This window comes from Magallana gigas, chromosome 7 (assembly GCF_963853765.1).
Source record: "Magallana gigas chromosome 7, xbMagGiga1.1, whole genome shotgun sequence".
In the NCBI taxonomy this organism is placed as follows: Eukaryota; Metazoa; Mollusca; class Bivalvia; order Ostreida; family Ostreidae; genus Magallana; species Magallana gigas.
Genome location: NC_088859.1, coordinates 13,855,836 through 13,877,379, shown reverse-complemented (window position 1 = coordinate 13,877,379; position 21,544 = coordinate 13,855,836). Strand labels below are relative to the sequence as shown.

General features: G+C 33.8%; 5 protein-coding genes across 5 annotated transcripts in view; 2 read left to right on the top strand and 3 right to left on the bottom strand.

Annotated features, from left to right (window-relative positions):
• Positions 1-5,587, bottom strand: part of LOC105329453 (trafficking protein particle complex subunit 13) — a 46,665-nt gene extending 41,078 nt beyond the window's left edge. Inside the window, exon 1 of the mRNA XM_011430709.4 lies at positions 5,443-5,587. Within this exon, the coding sequence (XP_011429011.3) occupies positions 5,443-5,485 (43 nt within the window). The 5' untranslated portion in view covers positions 5,486-5,587. The remainder of the gene's footprint in view (positions 1-5,442) is intronic.
• Positions 5,588-5,716: 129 nt separating this feature from the next.
• Positions 5,717-8,027, top strand: LOC117684622 (cytochrome c oxidase assembly factor 7). The gene is made up of 3 exons (XM_034457440.2): positions 5,717-5,875; positions 6,823-6,978; positions 7,522-8,027. The coding sequence occupies exons 1-3, from the start codon at positions 5,761-5,763 to the stop codon at positions 7,953-7,955; spliced, it is 705 nt and encodes a 234-aa protein (XP_034313331.2). The 5' UTR covers positions 5,717-5,760; the 3' UTR covers positions 7,956-8,027.
• A 669-nt stretch (positions 8,028-8,696) lies between these two features.
• On the bottom strand, positions 8,697-16,069 carry LOC105329449 (cilia- and flagella-associated protein 57). Its single transcript, XM_011430699.4, has 20 exons — positions 15,979-16,069; positions 15,065-15,567; positions 14,687-14,937; positions 14,301-14,466; positions 13,928-14,080; positions 13,552-13,697; positions 13,252-13,417; positions 12,798-13,130; positions 12,508-12,681; positions 12,170-12,331; positions 11,891-12,046; positions 11,678-11,771; positions 11,378-11,568; positions 11,012-11,185; positions 10,572-10,730; positions 10,316-10,459; positions 10,078-10,194; positions 9,853-9,984; positions 9,580-9,723; positions 8,697-9,458 (listed from the first exon to the last, which is right to left on the bottom strand). The coding sequence occupies exons 2-20, from the start codon at positions 15,536-15,538 to the stop codon at positions 9,135-9,137; spliced, it is 3,660 nt and encodes a 1,219-aa protein (XP_011429001.1). The 5' UTR covers positions 15,539-15,567; positions 15,979-16,069; the 3' UTR covers positions 8,697-9,134.
• A 350-nt stretch (positions 16,070-16,419) lies between these two features.
• Positions 16,420-17,917, top strand: LOC105329448 (large ribosomal subunit protein mL64). Its single transcript, XM_011430698.4, has 2 exons — positions 16,420-16,897; positions 17,562-17,917. Exons 1-2 carry the CDS (start codon positions 16,449-16,451, stop codon positions 17,881-17,883), a joined length of 771 nt encoding a protein of 256 aa, XP_011429000.3. The 5' UTR covers positions 16,420-16,448; the 3' UTR covers positions 17,884-17,917.
• Positions 17,918-18,793: 876 nt separating this feature from the next.
• LOC105329447 (alpha-ketoglutarate-dependent dioxygenase alkB homolog 7, mitochondrial) lies at positions 18,794-21,386 on the bottom strand. Its single transcript, XM_011430697.4, has 4 exons — positions 21,033-21,386; positions 19,609-19,782; positions 19,305-19,429; positions 18,794-19,141 (listed from the first exon to the last, which is right to left on the bottom strand). The coding sequence occupies exons 1-4, from the start codon at positions 21,330-21,332 to the stop codon at positions 19,003-19,005; spliced, it is 738 nt and encodes a 245-aa protein (XP_011428999.3). The 5' UTR covers positions 21,333-21,386; the 3' UTR covers positions 18,794-19,002.
• Between the last annotated feature and the right edge of the window lie 158 nt (positions 21,387-21,544).

Below are 21,544 nucleotides of genomic sequence, written 5' to 3'. Positions count from 1 at the left end.
TACGTAAATTCGTGGCCAATGACCCTTTCAATACAAAATGTTAATAGAAACTGCGTTTCAACATTTAATTTCATGGATCAACTTAACAATGAAATCCACGAAAATTGGTATTAAAGGAATATTGATGAAACCACAGTACTTACATGTACATGATAATCACATATATGTGTTTTACTTATTCTTTTTACAAATACCGAACAATAAATCAACAGGTTGATAAGGAACACAAAGATGTCTGTTAAAACTAGCATTCTGAGAGTATTGATCAAGCAGAGCAAAAGTCTAACTTAATCTGTAGTTTCTTAGGATAATGCACAATAAGTTTCAAATCATTTCTTACAACCAAGAAATGAAAGGAAGGAAAAATACGAATTAATGGTGGTGACAGACAGAAGATCGAAATACAACTCCTCACAATTTTACTATTAGGAGACTAACAAAACAAAACTGACCATTCCATTTTCACAGTCGCTTGATAAATAGATTTGGGATAGGTTATTCAAACTTATGAAAACCTAACATAGCAAGGTCTGGTTAGCGAACAATTTAAAACAATTAAGCTTTAATTCAAAATAAATATTAACATGTATCTAAAATGAACAAAACACATTTACCATATATATGGTTTGGTTTTTAAATGAGACTCGGTTGAGTGTGTACTGCTTTTAGCTATGCAAATAACTAACTATTCAAGTTCCTCAAAACAGTATATTTGCTCTGCTTAAGAAAATGACAATCTTCAGCACTTTCAAACCGTAACTAGTGCTAACAAAATTATGACAGACAGAAAGGCTGACGACACAACGAATGGAATGGTTGGGCTAGTTTTTCTGCATACACACACAGAGAAATCGTTTGTTCTGAATCTAAATCAATTGCCATAATCAAAATATCAATACTAATTCAGATAATGGGTGAAAATAATCTCTGTTTTCCTCCAAAAAAGGAAAATGTACATAGTTACAACTAATAATAAAAAGAGAGTTACATAATCTCAAGTTCTATTGCATTGCATAAGAGAGAGAGAGAGAGAGAGAGAGAGAGAGAGAGAGAGAGAGAGAGAGCAAGAGAGAGAGAGCAAGAGAGAGAGAGAGAGAGAGAGAGAGAGAGAGAGAGAGAGAGAGAGAGAATCTTGGCAACAAAAATTACAGCATCAAAGCCTGTTGATAATGTGTATCACTACCATTCCGATTCTCCCGGGATTCCCATACATACAGTCAATGGGAACTGACAGGATTTCTTTTCGTTTGAAAAACCATCCCTAATACAGACTATCTTATGGGAAATAAAAGAAATCAATGAAAAGCCAACACTGACGAAAAAAATGAAGAATTGAGGAAATGCTCTGATTTGAGGTACAGCAAATCATTTAAAGCACTCCATGTATTTGAACTATTGATTAAGTGTCTTGTGATGGGCAAATGATGGATGTCATGTTGGAAAACATTAATAAATTGGCCAAAGGGGACCAGTTCCGAGGGTGTCCGATAGGAGAAAGGCAGATTTATCCTGTAATTCTATTCAGTTCCTGTTAAAAACATGCATACCACAACAATGGAAAATTTTCATCAATATGCATTTGGGGATAAAAGAGTACCTCAAACCTTTTAGTCTGGCTTAAAACATTTTAGTCTGGTGATTTTGAAGATCAGACAAGGCATCAACATAAAAGAAAAAAAAAATGAAAAGGAAGACAACTACTATTGAAAAAAAACCCCATCTACTCATTTGTGATACAAAAAGCTAGTCAATCTCTTGGACATGGGTAACACTTGAGATGGAAGCTGATTTAAAATTACTCATTTGTTTATTTTCAAAATGCATGCTTTTAAATTTGGAAAATAAATAGATGCATACTCTAAGTTGCAGTACTTGAACAAACTTAGAACAGAATAATTCTTGCCTCTTTGATGGGTGAAATAATTAATGTACAAAAATTCTGATTCTTTGATAGATGAGTTAATAAACATAATTAAGTTCACTTACCCCGTGCTCCCACATTACTTGACATGCTACACATAGATATAATAAATTTAATAAAGGGGCATAACTCTCAAAAAATCATCACATCAAAAAGGCCAACATTTCCAGAGAAGTAATGGAATGGAATTTCCTAGTAATATGCACCTACAATGTTTTATGAAATTCTACTCAGGGGTTTAAGAGGAGTTGTGTTGACAAATTGTTTTAGCACTACATTCAAATAACCATCAACATGCAGATGGAACTAATTTGGACACACTCTAAGGAAAGCCTTAGAGTGGAACCCACAAGGACAACAAAAGTTAACAAGACATCATTGAAAATGTGTCCATCTCAAAAGATCTCAGTTACTGGTACAGCAAAGGAAATTAAGTTAAATGTATCTAAGGGCACTGTATGTGTGCAGGTTAAGCCTAATTTTTGGCAGATATTAAATTTAGTGACTTCAGAAAATAAAAATTTTCCTATATAACTATACAAAAGCTAAATTTTGGCAATTTCAATTTTTGCAACTCATTATTATTTAAAAAAAATAAAAATAATAAGCCAAAATTAGCATCCAGTCAAAATAACTCTCTATTCAATTCCTTGCCCGAGGCAGACACCCTACAGTGATCATCTCGATTGTTGGGGAGATGTTTAATATTGGAAAACAAACAAATATGCCAGCCATTGGAATAAATTATACCCTTTCACATTAAAAAGTTCTACAGTGGAATTATTTTTATTCGTGGAGGTCAATGTTTGTGGGTAGCCAAAAATTTACTGGTTCGTGGAGACGTAATTTCGTCCGTAGCAAGTTCTATTTTGTAAATAAATATGAAACAAATACATATATACACGTTCGTGGGGATGTAAATTTCTGTGCAAGGGTTACCCACGAACAATGATGATTCCACAGTAATTCTGAATTTCCTTACATGTATTAATGAAGCCATTACAGATATTTTTTCTGAAATTATTTCTTTTCATGAAGTTTTAGTACCATCATCGAGATTCAGAATGTTCAGAGAATGCTAACCAATGGGTTTTTTTAAATCAAAATTAAGGTAAATTGACCATCTGAAAGTAGAACTTCTTTCTAAAATTACCAAAATTTAATGTCGATTCAATTTTTTATGCATTGTACATCATTGTCACAAATACAATTCAAGACACAGTAATATCCTGAATTAAACAACAACAAGCCACCAAAGTTTGGCCAGACATGACATTTTCCAGAAATGAGTTTTAAGGATGATTCTGAGAATTTGGTGAAGGCATCAGTCCATTTATCAAATTAAGCTGATCAAATCTCAGCCGAGATAAAAGGCAAAAAAATCAAATAAACTGGTTGAAGTATTTATCTATGCACGTTCAAAAACCATAAAGCTATTTCACATCTCTTTTTCGCTGTTAAATGAAAACATAAAAAAAGGCAAAGAATATAAAAGTTTGAAGTCACAATTAACACCTTATTTGCATTACCTGAGGTGTAAAATAAGAATGTATTGCAGTAGACAAACATCATTACTGATAACAGACTTACATAGACAGAATGGAGAATATGGCAGATATCCTACAGACCCGGTTTAACAATAAAATTCGTCCCATATACTCGCTTCGTAGCAAATAAAATAAAATTAATCACGCTGTATCTCACATAAATTTTCATCTGATTGGTCTAAAATATCTTCAGTGTTGTTCTTTTATAATCCAATTTTACCAAATTAAGGTCAGACGACACGTTCCTCAATTTTAGATAACTTTTTCCAGGAATTTGTTAATGGTTTACTACTACTTTGACAAGTTTTCTTGCAAAAAATTAGGGTACCTTACCAGGCATTTCTGCAAAATACTAGAGTATGCAATTTCCTATATAATCTTCTTGAAAAAACACTTGAATTGCTGATATAAAAATAAATACAACTACAGCACAGCGATATGCACTATATTAGAACAATAACTCCGCCGGGGCGGGGTTTTGAACTCACGACCTCTAGAATTTTCACGCTTCTGGCAGTGAGCGGCCACGAATATAACCACCCGACTATCCAGACATATAACCAAATCCAAGTAAATTTTGATCATTTTTAAAGCAATTATAAAATTAATATTTTTTATTGGAACTCTTTATTACGAGGAGATACAAAAAAGATTCTCGAGGAACGTGTCGTCTGACCTTAATTGTTTTTGCAACAAAATCACTGTCACTTTTAACATCACGTTTGAAAATTTGCTTTTCGTTAACAGTCGCCATGTTAATGATAAAATCCGATACATTCCTAGTATACTTTCCGACAAAATGGCAGGCAAATTCAAACATGTACATTAACAAAATGCCTTGGCACGACCCATTAAATGTATATTTTGAGGACTTAACTAGATATGCATGTTCATAAAGGTTTGAAATCACTAATGTATAAAAATGTGTTATCCCCCAAAGATATTTTTAACAGACTTTAAATCAACGCCAAGCAGATTCGCTTCGCAGCTGCTCATTGCAAGTATATGGGTCGAGTTTTTACTGTGACCTGAGCGTAGCCTGGTCACGGTAAGATTAATATTTCTAGGGTTTACACTGCTTCCATGTTTAATGTAAAACTAATCCTCATGTCTATTATATGTCACTAATGTAGGTATTTTTAAAAACATTTTAAATTTATAGTAAGTGTCGACAATATATTTGACAGTTTATGGTGGAGAGATAAATATCATTATAGTCTGTCCCAAGATATTTTTGCCGCATATTTTCTTAAATTATTCAATATTTATAAATACCTCTTGGTTCAGACGATGTTCATTCAATAGTATGAAAAAATCCCAAGATTTCCCCTTTGAAACGCCCCCTCTAGCTTGTCGGGTATCAGTACACGGCTAAAAATAAAAAGTCTACGAGGTTTTTCCATTGCCAAGGAGATGAAGACGCCCGGATGATAACGTTGAAAAATTGCGCGAGGGGTCCCGAGTATTTCCGAATGGAGAAAAGATGTCAACATTCCCCATTATAAATCTCCGTAGGAAATCTGTTTTCGTTCCTGTGAATTTTTACAAGGGAAAAATGATAATGTGTGAATGAAGTTATCTTGGGAATTTTCCCTTCCATCGATTTTAATTGCACTTCAGTCACAGGTATGTGTATTTTTATTAAAAATCGTTCAAATACGCAGCAAAAATAACTTGGGACAGACTATAGACTGCGCTCGCCTGCACGGTAGTATCAACAATATAGCAAACATACAATGTTACTCAAGTTATTGTATAATAACTGATGTCTTATTTGGAGAAAGCTTCACAAAGTAAGAAAAAAAGCATATATATCATAAAGTCGAGCAGACGAACTTTTGTTAACTCCCACAATTTACTACCAAATTGCTGAATAAATGGAGGTTAATTTAGTGCATAAGTAGTTATAATACGCAAGAATGATAAATATTGCTTTCTTAAACTTATATACGTAAAAATCACGAAATATCTTACCTTTTAAAGCTAAAAGATGTTCTTTTTCTTTCGTACCTTCCATGTTTGAGATGTTTGGATAGGACTTTGGTTAACTTGTACTTAAAAAATTCGGTAGTGGGTAATTCTAGATATATCATATATTCTTCCACAAATCTTCAGAAATGTACAATATGACATACTTAATCAATTAAAAACTAATTCCAATGTTAGATATCATTGAGCATTGCAAACCAATTTATTTCAGAGTTAGAGTTTAGTTTTAAAAATATTTTTAAAACATCGAATTTATCTTTGTTCCAATTACTCTAAATCGGTAAACCGGAAATAAACAGAAACATGTCTCGAGGAAACTCAGAATATGACCTACGAGATGAAAACCAAGTGAAAGAGTACTTAAAGAATGTCTTGGTTGAATATCAGTTTAGTTGTTTTAAAGAGAAAGACCCTACAGGTTTGGCACTTAATCTGTTTAATAAAAATATTTTATTTATAATGTTAAATGATTCTCCCTAATCAGTTGCTAATCGGTTACGAAACCACTGTACATGACTGTCACAAATGCAGTCGCCTAATCATCCCCTAATCATGCTAACAAACTCTCTAGGAATTGTTTATCTACTTAGCTGAGATAGATTCTCACGATTGGTATTTGATTCATATTTAATCTTTGAAATATCATATATCACTTTACTATTTGCACCATGGACCATTGTAAAGCAACCTTGATTAAAGATAGTTCCAACATTGCAGCTTTTGAAAACTTTTAAGCAAAACACATATTTCCATTGTTTGGGTAACAGTACAGTCTGTGCATTGAGGCATGTATAAGTATGATTTCTTCACATTGGGTGGAATCATTACCAATCAATTATCTTGTTAACTGACCTCATTTATATTTCATTCAAGTAGTGAATGTGTGGTCATGAATCAATTGCCCCAAAACTTTTTAAACTTCGTGCAAAGTCTCTTTAGGGCACACAATTTGATTAGTAATCTTTTACTTGCATTGTTTACAGAACAAATAAAACTATCACTGCACGTAGGGTTGATTTGTTATACATGCTAAAAAAATTACACATTTAAAAAAGCCATTCTGATTAGCGTTATAAAGCTATATATTTTTCAAGCTATATAACTAACTCAATAAATACATGTAGTTATCAATCTATATAATTAACATATATTAGTGCATGAATTGTCTCCTGATAGAGGTCAACAGGTAGTAAATAATTGCCCATTGTCTAAGTAGGCATACTTTTATGCAGATTTAAAGAATTACCAAATCAATTTTTTTTTACTGCACCTCAAACTTACATATCAATTAGAGTATTCTATCCCAAATGGGCTTTGGACGATTGGTCCTAATCTGGTAAAGATTTTGTTTTACATTTCATTCAGGATGTCACAGATTAGGATACTTCCATGGTTATGTCGACAAGGATAAACCTGACTCTATCGATAATGCAAAACGAGTATTCAAAATGAACTGTGAGGAAAACAAGTTCGGACAAAGCTGTGATTCCTTGGCTGCTATTTACCTTAATGAAAAAAAGTGTAAGTGAATGTACAAAGTGTAATTTGACTACTGACATTTTAGATGGCATACAGCAAAGTAATGACAAAATTAAATTAACTGTTCCTACTTTGTAATATTAAATCTGTTTATTCGGCAAATTTAAGATTGGGCAAATTCCAATATCTCAAATTACATCTCTTTAAGCACAACTTTGTATTGGCGAATTCAAGACAGTGGGAAACTGTTTGTAAATGAAAAAGGGCAAAAATAACTCTGAATACAGTATTACACAAGGAACTAAATTTAGGACTTTTTAATAATACAGCCAATGTATTTTTCTTGTTTAGTAACTTAACAGGTATCTTCAAACCTGAAGAGCTTTTATTCTTATGATTTTAACCATATTATAATACATATGAAATTATGAATATATAATATACTTCTGAAAATATACAGTATGTCTATTTTTACTTGCATTATTACAACATCATAAAAATGATTTTAAAAAAAACCTCCATTATCATTAATTAAAAATGCCCACTCCTGTGTAGTAATTGATATACTTCTTCATTTTGGAATAGATGTATTTCAAAAAGAAGCACGAGATGACATCCTCAAATATTTTCAAAATGCCTGTGAGTATGGATATTACACAGCTTGTAAAAACGTAGGAGTTTTGATGCTGGAAAAGCATGTTCTATGGGAAGACTATCATGACACCAAAAAAGGAAGAGAATATCTCGATCTGGCGTGTGAAAAGAAAAACGTAGGCGCTTGTTACATTCTTCAAAGACTTTTAAGCAAGAGAGCTCCGGAAAGGGCTTTAGGTTATGCAGTGAGAGGCTGCGAGTTAGACGATATCAAATCTTGTCAAACTGCTTACCAGATGTACCTCAAAGGCATTGGAATAGAGAAAGACTCGGAAAAAGCTCAATTTTACAAAGAAAGAATGGAATACATTTTCAGAAACCATATTGCTACAAAGCCCGATGAGTCTGTAAGAGTGACTATGTAATAAAGATTCATGTAGCATTTATATTAAAATAGTGTTTGCTATTTGATGTTGTTATTAAATATTATGAATATACCGGTAAGCTTTAGTGTCTTAATCGTGTTTTACAATATTGGGTTTAAATTAACACTGGATGCAAAGTGTTCCTCTGATTGGATTTTCTACATAGCGTCTGTATTAAGGCATTCTGTCTGTTAATATTTTAAATGTCATTTAGATTTAAACTGTTAATAAAGTCTTCCCAGATGAAACTGATTTTGACTCAAAGTCTTTTAAGTAATCATATACATAAACATAAACTAGAAGCTATCCAATGTTATGAAAATAACAAATTCATTTGTAAAACATTATGTCTACAATCAAGAGTCAAGATAACTATTTTGACCTTTGACTTAAAAATGACCATGACCTTTATTGACATCAATCTCTGACTTACCACTTATCATGGTTTCATAACTACCGGTATTCATTGAAAACCATTATTGCAGATTTTATTGTCGAGTTGTTCCACAAATTCCAAAGTTCACTGCCAGTAAATGCAATATATAATTACACATTGTATAGAGCGAATCCTGGCCACAAATTTACGTATCCTTGAAGCTGTGACTTTCACTTAATCCACGAAAATTTATGTGCACAAATATTTTAATGAAACCAGTAACCAATTGTGTTTTATACATGTACCCTCCATAGTTCAGAAGACGTGGTCAAGGTCAAAAATTGTCAATAGACAAAAAGAATATATTCAGTATGTAACTTCATGTTTTATTATAAATTGATAAAATAAATACATGTAATCATTATTTAATGTCATTTATCACAGACAATAATAAGAAATTGTCAACACAGTTACTCATATATGTATGGTTAAAAACTTCTGATCAACAATGTATTCCATAATTAAGAATGAGAACTGGGGGGACTTTCAGAGGACAGTGAATACAAAAACACAGAGAAAAATAAACTCAAAGTTTTAACTTTACAGTCCAGCGGGAATGTATAAATTTGTGTAAAGAGCATCTCAAAATGTTTTCACTGGAAAAAAAGACGTGCAAAACTTTATTATGGAAAAATGTCCAGCACTTAAAAGTGGAGTCTGTTTAATACTGAGAATATTTTTCTCACTGAATTTCAAGAGTTCCTAACCATTGTAAACTCCTATAATTTAAGCAGGGAGTTAATTCAGCCTACACTTTCAATGGCGGGCTGGACAGGTGGCAGTCTTTGAGAGGAGGGGGGACGAGAGCCCATTTCAATGTCAGTGATTTCCATTCTCAGTCTCTTTATTTCTAACTTCTGCATGTCAATAATTTTGTTCTTTTCTTCCATTTCGGACTGCATGAGAGCACTGGGTCCCTTTGAAGAGAAAGCAGCCACTGCTGCGGTGTCATTCTTGTTCTTCTTGCTGTGCATTCCCAGAGCAGCCTCCAGATCATGGATCTGCGTCCTTGCTATTTTTAGTTCTCTCCTCAAATCATTGATTTCTTTAATTAATGAGACATTTTCCTGCAAAAGAAAATCAATGCAACATTTCAATGACTATCCAATTTGTATGTCCATCAAAATAAAAGCAAAGTAAAATTTGCTTTACGGAAAAAAAGAAAAGTATTGTGGAAGATATACAAACCTGCATAATGCGGACATTGTCAGCTCTATGGATTTCCGAATCTTTCGCCAACTTCTTACGAAGGGAGGCTACAGATCTTTCTAAATGCTCTCGCTGGCGACTGTACTCCTTCTGAATGTCTGCATCAACACTGGCAGACTCAGTCTACAAAAAAAACACCACCACAGTTAATTTGTGCAGAAAATTTGTGGTTCAAGTTTCCTGGTAGTTGACTTTTTGGTATTTTCTGATGTCAGTTGATTAAAAACTATTTTGTCTGAATTAGGTACTTACAATGTCATCTCTGACATGCTTGGCATACAAGGCTTTGATGGTCTCCTTCAGCATCTTAGGATCCTGAATGTAGCCCACACAGTTATGGAGATCTGTTTTGAACTGCTTTAGTTTGGCTTTGATATCATGCACCTGGTAACATAGAAAAAAAAATATTTATGAACCCTTTCAAACATTTTTGACTAAATATTTCCTGTATTCAAAATTTTTCTAAAATTTCCTTACCTTTTCTCTTTCTAAGTGCATCTCCTTGTCTGTTGCTTTCAGTTTCTGAGTCAGCTCTTTGATGCTCAGTTCCAGCTGAGTGTTCTGTTTGTGGAATCTCTCCAATTCACTTTCCATCTACAGTACACAAACAATAGAAAAATTTAGCACATGTCAAGACACTAATTTCAAATACATGACAATAGTACCTAAATTGTGTTGTACAACATTATTGAACTATTTGATATTTCAATATTACCTCCTGAATCTGGTCTTTCATTTGTTTGATATCATTCTCCCTGGGTTCAATCTGTTTCTTCAACTCCTTGATCTTATAATCCAGCACAAACTTGAACTTTTCCAATTCCTGGTTCTTCTTTTTTAAGTCATAAATTCTCTTTTCCTGGAGAGTGCAAAAATTCCAAATGTTAGCTCATTTCAACAAATACATGTATGTATGTATCAACATTTTCATTGAGTACATTTGATAAGAAGTAAATCTGCAACAAACTTACTTTGTCTTGGATGGTGTCATCTCTCTCCACAATCTCCTTACGGAGTCCCTGAATATCTTTCTTCATCTTCTCCTTCTCACCATTCAGTTTAGACACCTCAGATTTGAATCTGTTGATCTCCTCTTTGTGGTCATCAATTTCACGCTGCTGGCTAATGAACTACAAAGAAAAGTTAAAGAATTGATAAGTATTTGATTTGCATCCGTATTTTTCAAGCAGATGTTTTGTAATTCCAGCTTGATAACTTATCATAGTCTTACGTTATTGTCTATCTTGCCCAACTACAGTATTAGAACAAATGACCTAGTTCCATAAAGTTTCTATTGTTCAATTTTTAACAATGTAGCAGAATCTTGACTAAACTAGTGATAAATCCAGGTCAAATCTTACATTACTAATACATGTATGCTAAGAATTTTTATTTTTTAAATTTTCCTCACCTTCTTCTTCATGATGCCAGTTTCTCCCTTCAGTTTGATGTTCTCCTCCCGTTCTCTGCGGAGCTGAATCTCGTAATTATTTTTGATATCCAGGATTTCCCTATCCGAGTCCTCCTCAATCTGTTTCTTCGTCTCCTCATACTCTTTGTTTTGTTCACGGGATTCATCATTAGCCTTGAAAAAACAAAGTAAAAAACTATTGTTTCATAATCAATTCATAGAAACCTGCAAATTAAATTCCCTAAGCACTAATTCAAAACATTGAGGTGCCTTGAACAGGAGGAAAATCTGAACAAAAATGGGGTTCTTTGCATAATATCAACTATATATTTTGTAATGATATACTGAGGGAGTTGTGAGATCTACCTGTTCTAGTTTGGCGGTCATCTCCTGTAGCTTGGTCTCGTAGTACTCAGTCTGCCGCTCCATGTCCCTCTGTTTACTCTCCTCCTTCTCGATCAGCTGACGCTCGTACTCCTCCTGCATCTTCATCATCTTACTCTGCATCTCCTGGAACTTCTCGTACTCCAGCATCAGCTTCTGGTTATTGGCAGACTCTGTAGGAAATATCAGAAACAAGTCAGCAAATGTCACCATACTGCTGCATTTACTAAATGGTTTAAAATCAGAGTCATATAAAGATGCTGGGTTCTGTCTTTTACATACCCATATCTTGTGTCTCTTTGGCATGTTTTTCCATGATTTCTTGCATTTCTTCTTCATGTTTCATCTCCTCTTTGTCCTTTTCTGTTTTCAGCACCTATAATAGAAATGCATCATAATAAATTATATTCCTCTTTTTGTGTATGAACACTCAACCACTATCAATGTAAGAGTACAAGGGAAATAACTCTTTATCGCTTTAAATCATATCCTAACCTGATTTTTTGTCTTGAGAGCCTCCATTTCCTGGATGAATTTCTCAGTGAGCTCTTTGATCTTGTCATTGTAGCTCATGTCCTTCAGTCTCAGCTGATACTCATTCTCAGACTTCAACTCCTCCACACGCGTTTTCAAATCGGCCATCATGGTATTCTATACAAATGACAATCAATTTGAAGTGGAATAAAAAGTAATTCTTATTCAAAAGTAAGATATATTTCGAAACATTAGGAAAGAAATCTGTTTAGTTTTCCAAAACAAAACTGTTTTAGTTACCTTCTCTTCCAGATCACTCTTGGTAATCAGAATTTCCTCAGCCCATCCAAAATCCTTGTCTCTCTTCAACCCTCGGCCATCTTTGTCCTGAATCTTCCACAGAATAATGGAGGCATCTTCAGCCACTGTGATCAGGTACTGGTCATCATAAGAAATCTTCATCTGCAGAGGCAAAGTAGAAAATAAGATTAATATTATTGCAAAACCCTCCAGAAAATTTCCCAGGCTTGAAATAAATACAGTGAATTCTTTCCACATTGATTAAAAAAGAAAAATTTATAATGAATCAAAATCACACAAAAAGTAAAGCAAACGGCTACTTTTAATTTTGAACAAACCTTGGTGATGGCAGCACCGTGTCCCTGGTGTTCCGTCCACTCTCCTGGAACATTCAGCGGGAACTTCATGGACCACAGTGTTCCCTTGGTGGTACCGCAGAACAACATGCGACCAGAGTGAGACATAGCAATGCTGCTCAGTATTGTTTCCTGTGTCTCAACTTGCCTCAGGATCTACAAAAATTCATGAAATATTAAATCCAAATCAAAACATTTCCATCCAATGATTTAATGAATTTCATTCTTATATCACTGTGATGAAAAAAATCATTGAATTCCAATTTGCTTACATTTGCCTCTGCCAGTGTTATTTCTTTCAGTGTCTTGTCAGAACCAACAGCAAACGTGTTTTTTCCATCGGGTGAGGTAGCCACACCATAGTAACTGCAGGACTTGAGCACACAGTCTCCAGTGCGTTTTCCGGAGTAAGGATCCCACTCATAGACTGCACCATCCATACCACAGGACACTATCTTACTGTCGTCAGGGAACCAGGTGATGGCCTTGACCCTTCCACTGTGACCTTTTAGGTTGGAGACACTTTCAAAGGTGGTGGTAGAGAAAATTTGAATGATATTGCTTGTAACAGCTGCAAAGAGATGTCCTCCATTGCTGAATGCACACTGAAAGAAAATAGGATACAATTAAATTTATCCTGCCTGTGAAGTTTCACATTAGAATATTTCCAATTTTTCAGACTACATTAAATTGTGATTTTAACATTCTAATTCATTTTATATGTACCTCTTTGCATGTGCGCATGGGGAATTCTTTGAATGTTCTGATGTCATCTATCAATAGGTTCATCAAGCGGAGTTTGTCGCTGAATCCAACCAGGATGTATAATCCAGATGGGTGAAGAGCAATACTCAAAGCCTCTTCTGGAAATTCTCTGTATAGCTCCAGATTGCTAAAATTAAAAGTTGATAACATGTTATAATGCCTTATCAAATTTTTACTTTAGAAATATTTTAGACAGTTTCATAAAATACTTATACGAAGCTACTTTGTTTTATTGTAAACCTTGAAATAGTTTTCACTTACCAGGTTTCATAGTTCCAGATTCTGACAGACTTGTCTGATGAGCAGGTGGCAATTAGGGGTTTCCTGATGCAGACATCTAATCCTAGGACCTGTCCATTGTGGAATGACTGAGCCAAGGTCTCAAAGTAAATCTGGTCTCCATCACTCTGTAAAACACATATATGCTTTCAGTATCATTTATGGATGACATGTGTATGCTGTTCTTTGTCATAAATTTGTTTATACATCTAATTAAGATCATTCTCTTAAATCATCAACATCTTTGATTTAATGTCATGATAACCACATGCTATCAGAATACAAAAACTTCAAAACTGTAGCTAAAAACAGAAGTTTTATTTTTCATTTATTTGAGTAAGATCGTAAGAAAACATACCCTGCCTAGATCAGCACTTGGGAGTGTAATGTAATAGAGCTGGCTGTGATTTGTACTAGCGACCAGTGTCTCTTCGGACGGACTGACTGTCAGACAGGTAATGATCTGCTTTTGGGCACTGGTGGGATCAGCACTGTTACTGTCAGGTGGAATCTGAGGCAGAAATGAGAATCAACAATATCACTGAATTATAGAGTTACAGTAGTTTTTCTCCTACATTTTAATGACAATGACTATCACATGGTAGGAAATGTCAATTCCCTAACTGTTTTTTTGGATACAGATCATTGGGATTTTTCAACTAGACATTTTAATAAGGAAAACTGCATGGTATTTGTCCCTGAAATTTAATTATGGCGAACATTGTATTTACCTTAATTTCTCTTGTTTTCTTGAAATACTCTTTATCATCTGTTTTCTCATAAAGATGAACAGTTCCAGGTCCACAGGCACATGCAAATCCCTTGGAGTAGGCCACAATGGCAGTTACTTGTGGAATAATGGTAGCCAGAGAATCTGCATCCTCGTCCCCAGTTTTCCTGAGAGATGTATAAGTTAACATAAGTCATTCACTGTATAACACGTTACAATTGACAAAGCAAAGGAATGTGTTGTCCCTTTCATAAAGTTCAGTTGGTCAAATAATGTTATGTTTTATTCTATAGATATAAAACTCCAAACATTTTTTTTCTACAGTAGACAAACCTTCTGTGGAAAAAAAAAATTATATTGTTGACTTCAAATTCAATTCCTACTTACTTTTCATCTTTATGTTGTACAGGGTTAAACTCATTCTTAGCTTCTCCCTGTTCAAATAGGAACAAGTGGCCAGTGTCTGTGCCAACAACAACTCTCTCATCGGACACCCAGGCATGACACAAGTAGTTGTGTGCTTCCATTTTCTGGAAGTTTAGGAATGGCTTCAAAGCACCCTCATGGTACCTGAAGTGCTTGAAAATTCCATTTCCGACAACGCAAAGTTGAGTGTTATCTTGAGGGTTAAAGCTAACCTGTAAACATAAATTGAATTGGGTGAATTTATCTAATAAGGAATAATAATACTTTTTCTTTAGAATAAAATTTGTTGCATGCACAGATATCAAGGCAAAAATGTCAAAGGAAAATGGTCAAACTTACTTGGTACACTGGAGCATTTGTATTCGGGTTGGATGTCTTCTGGACAGCCATAACTTTGCTTTTCTCCCATGTCCAGTAGAGAAGAGTGTAATCCGGCTTTCCACTCTGTGCCACCAGATATTTGGAATCTGGTGAAAAAGCCAGGCTGACATACTCATTGGATTTCACAAACTCTGAAGAGCTCAAAACCTTCCTCTTACGCAGGCTGTGAAGATCATAGATAGTAATGACAGGTTTCTCTCCCTTTTCTGCAATAGCAACATATCTGCGATTGGGACTAACAGTCAGAGCTGTCATTCCTTCGCTCCCTGGCGTTCCAGCGATAAACTTCTGAGATTTCTGATCGATGTTGAACAGAATACAGTTGGCTCCAGCAGGATACACAATGGTTTGTTCATCATGGTAGCAAATGTTGCCAGACACACCTTGCTTTAGGCCAAAGATGTGCCTAGCCATTGCTACGGCAATCGACATGTTGATTGTTGTTATTTGTCAGCCCCTCTCTACAATAAGGTAAAATGTCTTTTTAACCGACAGTCTCTCATACAAGCAATGAATTAAATTTTATACACTGAATAGTTGTCAAAATAGTCTAACATGCATGGATAAATTAAGGTAACAAGCTAATAAAATCTTTAATGAATGTAGTAGAAAATATCAATAATGCAATACAAACATATATTGACTTGCTTCAAGTCTGTTAATATGAACAGGTTTACTGTGTAAATTACTTCACGGTAGCTATGCCTAATCAAGTCATATTTCACAGGAAAGCATGAATTAAGCGTTGTAAATTGCTGTGACATACTTTTTATTTGATTTCATCATGTATATCAATAAATTAGTTCAGTAGAGATAGTTTGCAAATTTTTTTTAAACAGTATAGAATAAAATTTAGCTCCATAAAGTCTTACCTATGTCTCTATGTATACATACATCAACCCGTTGTAATTATGGTTGCTGTTGGTAACCTTCCGCACCAACTGAAACTTCCGGTAAGAATTTAATTTTAAAATAAAATCGTACGTATCAAAGCTTAACATGCAGTAACAAGCTGTAAAATACTGCATTAATCAGCATGATATCTAATAATGTAGCAATCGTTTAAAAATAAATTTTAATCAAAATGAAGATTCTATGCGGTACTATTCTAAGAAGTCGGTAAATCTAGATTGTATAAAGGAAAAAATCCGATAAAAAATATACCAAACAACGCTTCAAAATCTCTTATTTATTATTTTTAAATACTGTTTAAAGATATGGGTTCCAAAGATATTCATTTCCTTTTTAAAAAAAAGGGGGGGGGGTTAAATATTTACCAGTTTTGATCGAGCAATGGAATCAATTTGCACCGATATTGGTCCGATTATTACAATCTGAGAAAATGGCAGCCTCCTTGGTGCAATGTCGTTTCTCGCAATCAAAAATTTATGTTTGTAAAAAACACCGTTTCCTTCAATTTTCACAGCGTTTTGCAAGCAAATACATAACAGACTATAGGAAAATAGATGATGAAGAGCCAATTGAAGATATTCGGGACGTTAGTCGCTTACCTGAGAAATTGAAGAGGAAACTGAAGAAAAATTATTGGAACTCCGTCCCTGAAGCAGATTATGTCCCCCCTCATAATCAGAAGGGTATTAGACGATACCAGAGACGGATGTATGCAATGTATGGAGATAAATATGAAATAAATCCTGCTACATTATGGCCAACTAAGGACGAAATAGCTAGAGAAAACCATAGAGACACTTTCTTTGATATTCCTTTAGAAGAGAGCTTTGAAAGAATAAGGCTCTCTAACGAGGAGAAAGCCGAGAATTTTAAGAAAGGGTACGCATATATCAAAATATACTCTTTGATAATATGTAAATGCATATATGGCAAGAAATTAGGACTATGATTTGATGTGATACTTTTGTACCCTAGGGTACACTTCTATATCTTTAAGGAGAAAAAGGGTTACAAGGCGGGTACAGTGCACATATAATGGTGTGCCCATTGGGCTGAGATTAGATTATTTGGTATAAACAGAGGAAAAAATTCAATACTTATATTATATAAAATTGAAATGAAATTTGCTACTTTATTCAGTATCAAAAATATTGGTTTTTGGAATTGAGTATGTTTTATCTTCTTTCAATATTATAATAATATGATAAGTCATAAGTCTTGTAATTTATCAAGAACAATTTGGTCTCCTGTTGTACCATGTAACTTATCTGGTTTGCATAGTCAGTTATTTTCATTTCAGTATACCGGTATATACTTACAAAGAACGTGGATGGTTTTGGTTTGCAGAGTCAATTTTTAAAAAATTTAAATTATTTTTGTTTAAAACCTAAGTCCTTAGAAAGCTTTTGATAGAGTTAAAAGGAAATGTCATGGTACATGGACAAGCACTTGTCATTTAATGATCGAGTTAACTTTGTCAAACAAAATTATTTGATAGTCATTATTCAGCCAATGATAAAATTAAATTCTCTTATCTTTTTAGTGAGGAACTTATTGAGAAAAATATGCTGAAAATGAAGGATTGGTTAAAGGCATATGAAGAACGTAAAAGAAATGCTCAGTTGAAGGAAGAAAGATCAGCAGAAAAGAAAAGACTTACGGAAGAGAAACTTTATGACCACTTTGGTTATCAAATAAGTGTAAATACTACTAAAGCTAAGGATTATCTGAGAGATCTTGCAGAACAGGAAAAGAAGGAGAGAAAATTGCAATACAAACAAGATAAACAAGAGAGGGAGAGGGCACAGTTAAAAGAATTGCTACACAAAGAAGCAGAGGCAGAAAAGGAAAAGGAAACTAAATGAATCATTTTTGCAGACCTGTTTGGACAAACAGTAGTTTTTATTGAACTCCTTAGACTTGAAAGAAGGGGAATTTAATTTTACATTTAAATGCTACTTATAATATAAATGTAATAGCAAACATTCCCAGTGAAGAAGGGACACAATTGTAGAGAGATTGTTTTACATGTACCAAATATCACTAATGAATGTGAAATAAATTACAGTCTCTCTGTATCTGATGTTAAGATTTTCACATAAGCCAGAGACTCAGGTGAGCATTGTGGCCTCTTGTTTTAAGGACTGTTAAATACCCGATTCTGTTCCTGGAGCAGGTTTCATAATTCACTAAATGATTTTGACTATGACTTTAAGTCAAGGCAAAGTTCAAGTCAAGAAAAGTTTTTATGTCAATGCTTCAACTATTGAGAGAAAAAGCTGTTTCGTGTAGGTGTAGCTTCTCCCACAGACCCTTACCATGTTCAAATTTGAAAGAATACAAACAATATCAGCTCATTATATAACACTAAATTAAATCTACAATACTGATCAGTTGCTGAGGCAGCTTTATCAAAATATGAATGCAATGACTGAACAACAATCGCATGTTGAATAAAAATAAAAATTTCATAAGAGAGATAAAGTACTTATTTTTACCTGAAAATTAAATATTACATTTTAATAGAAATCACTAATGGAATATATTTTCAGTGAGAACCAAATATTTTCAATCAGCCTGTTTCACTTTGAATATATGCATTTAATGTATCAATATTACATTAGCTGCAGGTCTGTAGCTCCCAGCTGAAAAAATTTGAATGACGACCTGGAAGCTACAGTACCTCCCATATTAAAAAAAAAAAATCTTCAATTTATGACGCACAAAAATTTGTGCTAGTTTTGGATTGATTAACATGAACAAACTCAAAACCAATTTTGTAATACAATCCATTTTATTTGCAAACATTTCATCATTTCAAACCCAAAGTTTGGAATTTATTGTTAAGACAAATACCGGGTATATATTTATTTATAAATAATACATGTTGTATATCTGGAATCTTCAATCTGCTTACTTCAAGTAGGAAAAAATCATAGAATAAATTATAGAATGTTATAATATTTAACTGTCCATCATACTGATTAACGTTCTGAAATATTTTTATCAGGTTCATTTCTCATAATCACTGAAACTCGTCTGTCTCTCTCAATTTTCTGTCCATTAAACACAGACTCGTTCTCACCAAGTACAGCATGCTTATAAAGATACCTTGAATTATCTCTGGAAAAAAAAATTGAAAATGCAATTCAATATCTTCAATGAAAGACCATGCTCTGAATTTAGACTTCTTGAATATTGGTTGAAAGACAAGATTTTAGTGAATGACTGAATGTGTTTTGTTTCCAAAATGTTTGTGATTTAAACAAAAAATTAATGTATGTACCTCATAATATACAATGATCTTCTTGAAAGCAATATGTCCGCTCGTTTTGATTCATCTTCATCATGTGTGAGTCTCATCACAGCTGTTGATAAAAGTGACAAACCAGCTATTGTGTTGCCACAAAACTGAAATTGAGAAGAGAAATTTATCATATCTTGCTACATTACCATACAAGTACATTTCATATTACCAGTAGTTTCATCCTTACTTATTCTTTAAAGTTGAATGGTTAATACATAAGTTAAACTTTAAACCAATCAGCAAGAGCAATTAAAAATTATTAAAGATTTCTCAAAAATCATACCCTAACTGCATCAATATGAGGTTTTATTACTCCTGATTTTTCAAGGTCTAAAATGTGAACATAGGCTAGCTTAGGAGTAGGAGGAGGAAAGGCAATATCTGACACTCTTTTGAGAATACTATTGTTCTCAGCATTCCACTGTCTTCTCTCTGTTTCTCTATATCCATGAATAGCCTAAATTATTAAAAAAATCTACCATGTATTAAAGACTCGATAAAATTAAAGAATACTTTCCAGCTAGTATTATGTACAAGCAATTTGATGATAAAGATACTATATTAGCATGCATGGGTATGTTTTTCAACATATTGAGTGTGAAGAACATAACAATGGTCTTCATATTGTAAAAATAGTCTTCCAAATTATAAGGAACCATGTACTGTCTCAAAAACACAATTATACAGTATATCCGTTTTTTTCGCATGTCACAAAATTTGCGAAATGTGTTGCATTTTTAATTTGCGCCAGTCATTTTTTGATTTAAAAAGTTTCTTATAGAAAATAATACAGAATATAATTTATGTGTATTCAATAATTTGCGATTTAAAGGAAATCACAAAAAAAGCAAGAATTAGATCGTCCAAAAAATTACCGGATATACGGTACATTTTCAAATATGTATATTTAAATTTTGATTCCACTCGGATATGCATTCAAAAATAATGACAATGCAAACTACCTCTTGTATATATTATATATAAAACTTAATTTAGATATCTTGAATACAACTGAACTGAGGGAAAATTCTAAAATATCAATTAATAATGATAGCTGTCAGGAATTTGAAATATCTTCACCATATCAAATTATCAATGATATTCAACATACTGATGTGTGAGATATCAGTGTATACTGTACAACAGAACAAAGTTACCACAAACAGGATTACATTATAAATGAACTTATGTTTACAATAAACTCAGTTTTACTTTCTCTGTACCTGAGGATTGAAGAAATAATGACAGATTAGATCAGAACTTAAATCTGGGCCCCCTGAACCCCTAGTAAGGTGTTCTACCAACTGAACTTAGGGTCCTTTTTTGGTCTGCTCTGGAATTGGGTTGTGTCTGCTTTGTACTGAATATGGCACCAGTATCTGATTGTTAACCCCCCCCCCCCCAATCTTCACCCTCACCCTTGAAGATTGATGTCCCAAGTATTTTCCCATGGCAGGAGTTAACCTGTCAGTGTGAGGAGTTGGGTCTTCAAGCCACATGTAACAGATGGGAGAAATATACTGTAGTGACAGACAAAACTGGGATTCAAACCCTAGTCCCTGAATATCTATTTAGTTGCTCCACCAACTAAGCTAACTGGCACTGACAATTAAACTGATATGTGGTCTGTCACGCGAATTTGAGAAGTGAGGGAAAGGGGAGGGATAGTAATAGCAATGAATAATTTGAAAAGCAAAATAGACTAACATCATCCCAGTGATCTCGTTCATATCTTAGACGTCTCATGTAAGGTTCTAGTTCATTCATTAAAGAAGTTTCTTCTTCTTCTGAAATAAAGTCATTGTACACAATAAAACTGTCCGTTAAATCGCTCAAGGTGTTTGGGTCACTTGCATCAATCCATGCAGGTATTTTTCTATCAGATTTGGTTATATTTGAAATACTCCTAAGGATGTCAGGGTTCGGCAGAGATGTCCGGGTATTCAAAATGGGCCCCTGATTTACTATTCTTCTTAGAAAACTTAACGTGAGCCTTAAATTACGCATTTTTCCACTTTTACAAAAAAAAAAAGACAAATAGCAAAACTAGAGTTTCCGGTGTGGCAGATTAATGTTAATTTGATCTGCAATTAGATTGAAACAAGCAACCGCAGGGGTCTTTTCTTTTCAATATTGAGCAACCATTCGTCTTAATTAGAATTTGTTTTAGAATAGCAAATATGGCATGTTTTAATTATCTATATGTATAACACTTCATA

Excerpts from the sequence above, each read along its gene's own strand:
- LOC117684622 (XM_034457440.2), top strand. The coding sequence starts at position 5,761 with ATGTCTCGAGGAAACTCAGAATATGACCTACGAGATGAAAACCAAGTG. Across the intron at positions 5,876-6,822 it reads TAAAGAGAAAGACCCTACAG|GATGTCACAGATTAGGATAC; the intron begins GTTTGGCACTTA and ends CATTTCATTCAG. Across the intron at positions 6,979-7,521 it reads TTACCTTAATGAAAAAAAGT|ATGTATTTCAAAAAGAAGCA; the intron begins GTAAGTGAATGT and ends ATTTTGGAATAG.
- LOC105329449 (XM_011430699.4), bottom strand. The coding sequence starts at position 15,538 with ATGTCGATTGCCGTAGCAATGGCTAGGCACATCTTTGGCCTAAAGCAA. Across the intron at positions 13,131-13,251 it reads CCATGCGCACATGCAAAGAG|TGTGCATTCAGCAATGGAGG; the intron begins GTACATATAAAA and ends ATTTTCTTTCAG. Across the intron at positions 9,459-9,579 it reads ACAATGTCCGCATTATGCAG|GAAAATGTCTCATTAATTAA; the intron begins GTTTGTATATCT and ends TTTCTTTTGCAG.
- LOC105329448 (XM_011430698.4), top strand. The coding sequence starts at position 16,449 with ATGGCAGCCTCCTTGGTGCAATGTCGTTTCTCGCAATCAAAAATTTAT. Across the intron at positions 16,898-17,561 it reads GCCGAGAATTTTAAGAAAGG|TGAGGAACTTATTGAGAAAA; the intron begins GTACGCATATAT and ends TTATCTTTTTAG.
- LOC105329447 (XM_011430697.4), bottom strand. The coding sequence starts at position 21,332 with ATGCGTAATTTAAGGCTCACGTTAAGTTTTCTAAGAAGAATAGTAAAT. Across the intron at positions 19,783-21,032 it reads AACGAGATCACTGGGATGAT|GCTATTCATGGATATAGAGA; the intron begins GTTAGTCTATTT and ends TTAATAATTTAG. Across the intron at positions 19,142-19,304 it reads AGATCATTGTATATTATGAG|AGATAATTCAAGGTATCTTT; the intron begins GTACATACATTA and ends TTTTTTTTCCAG.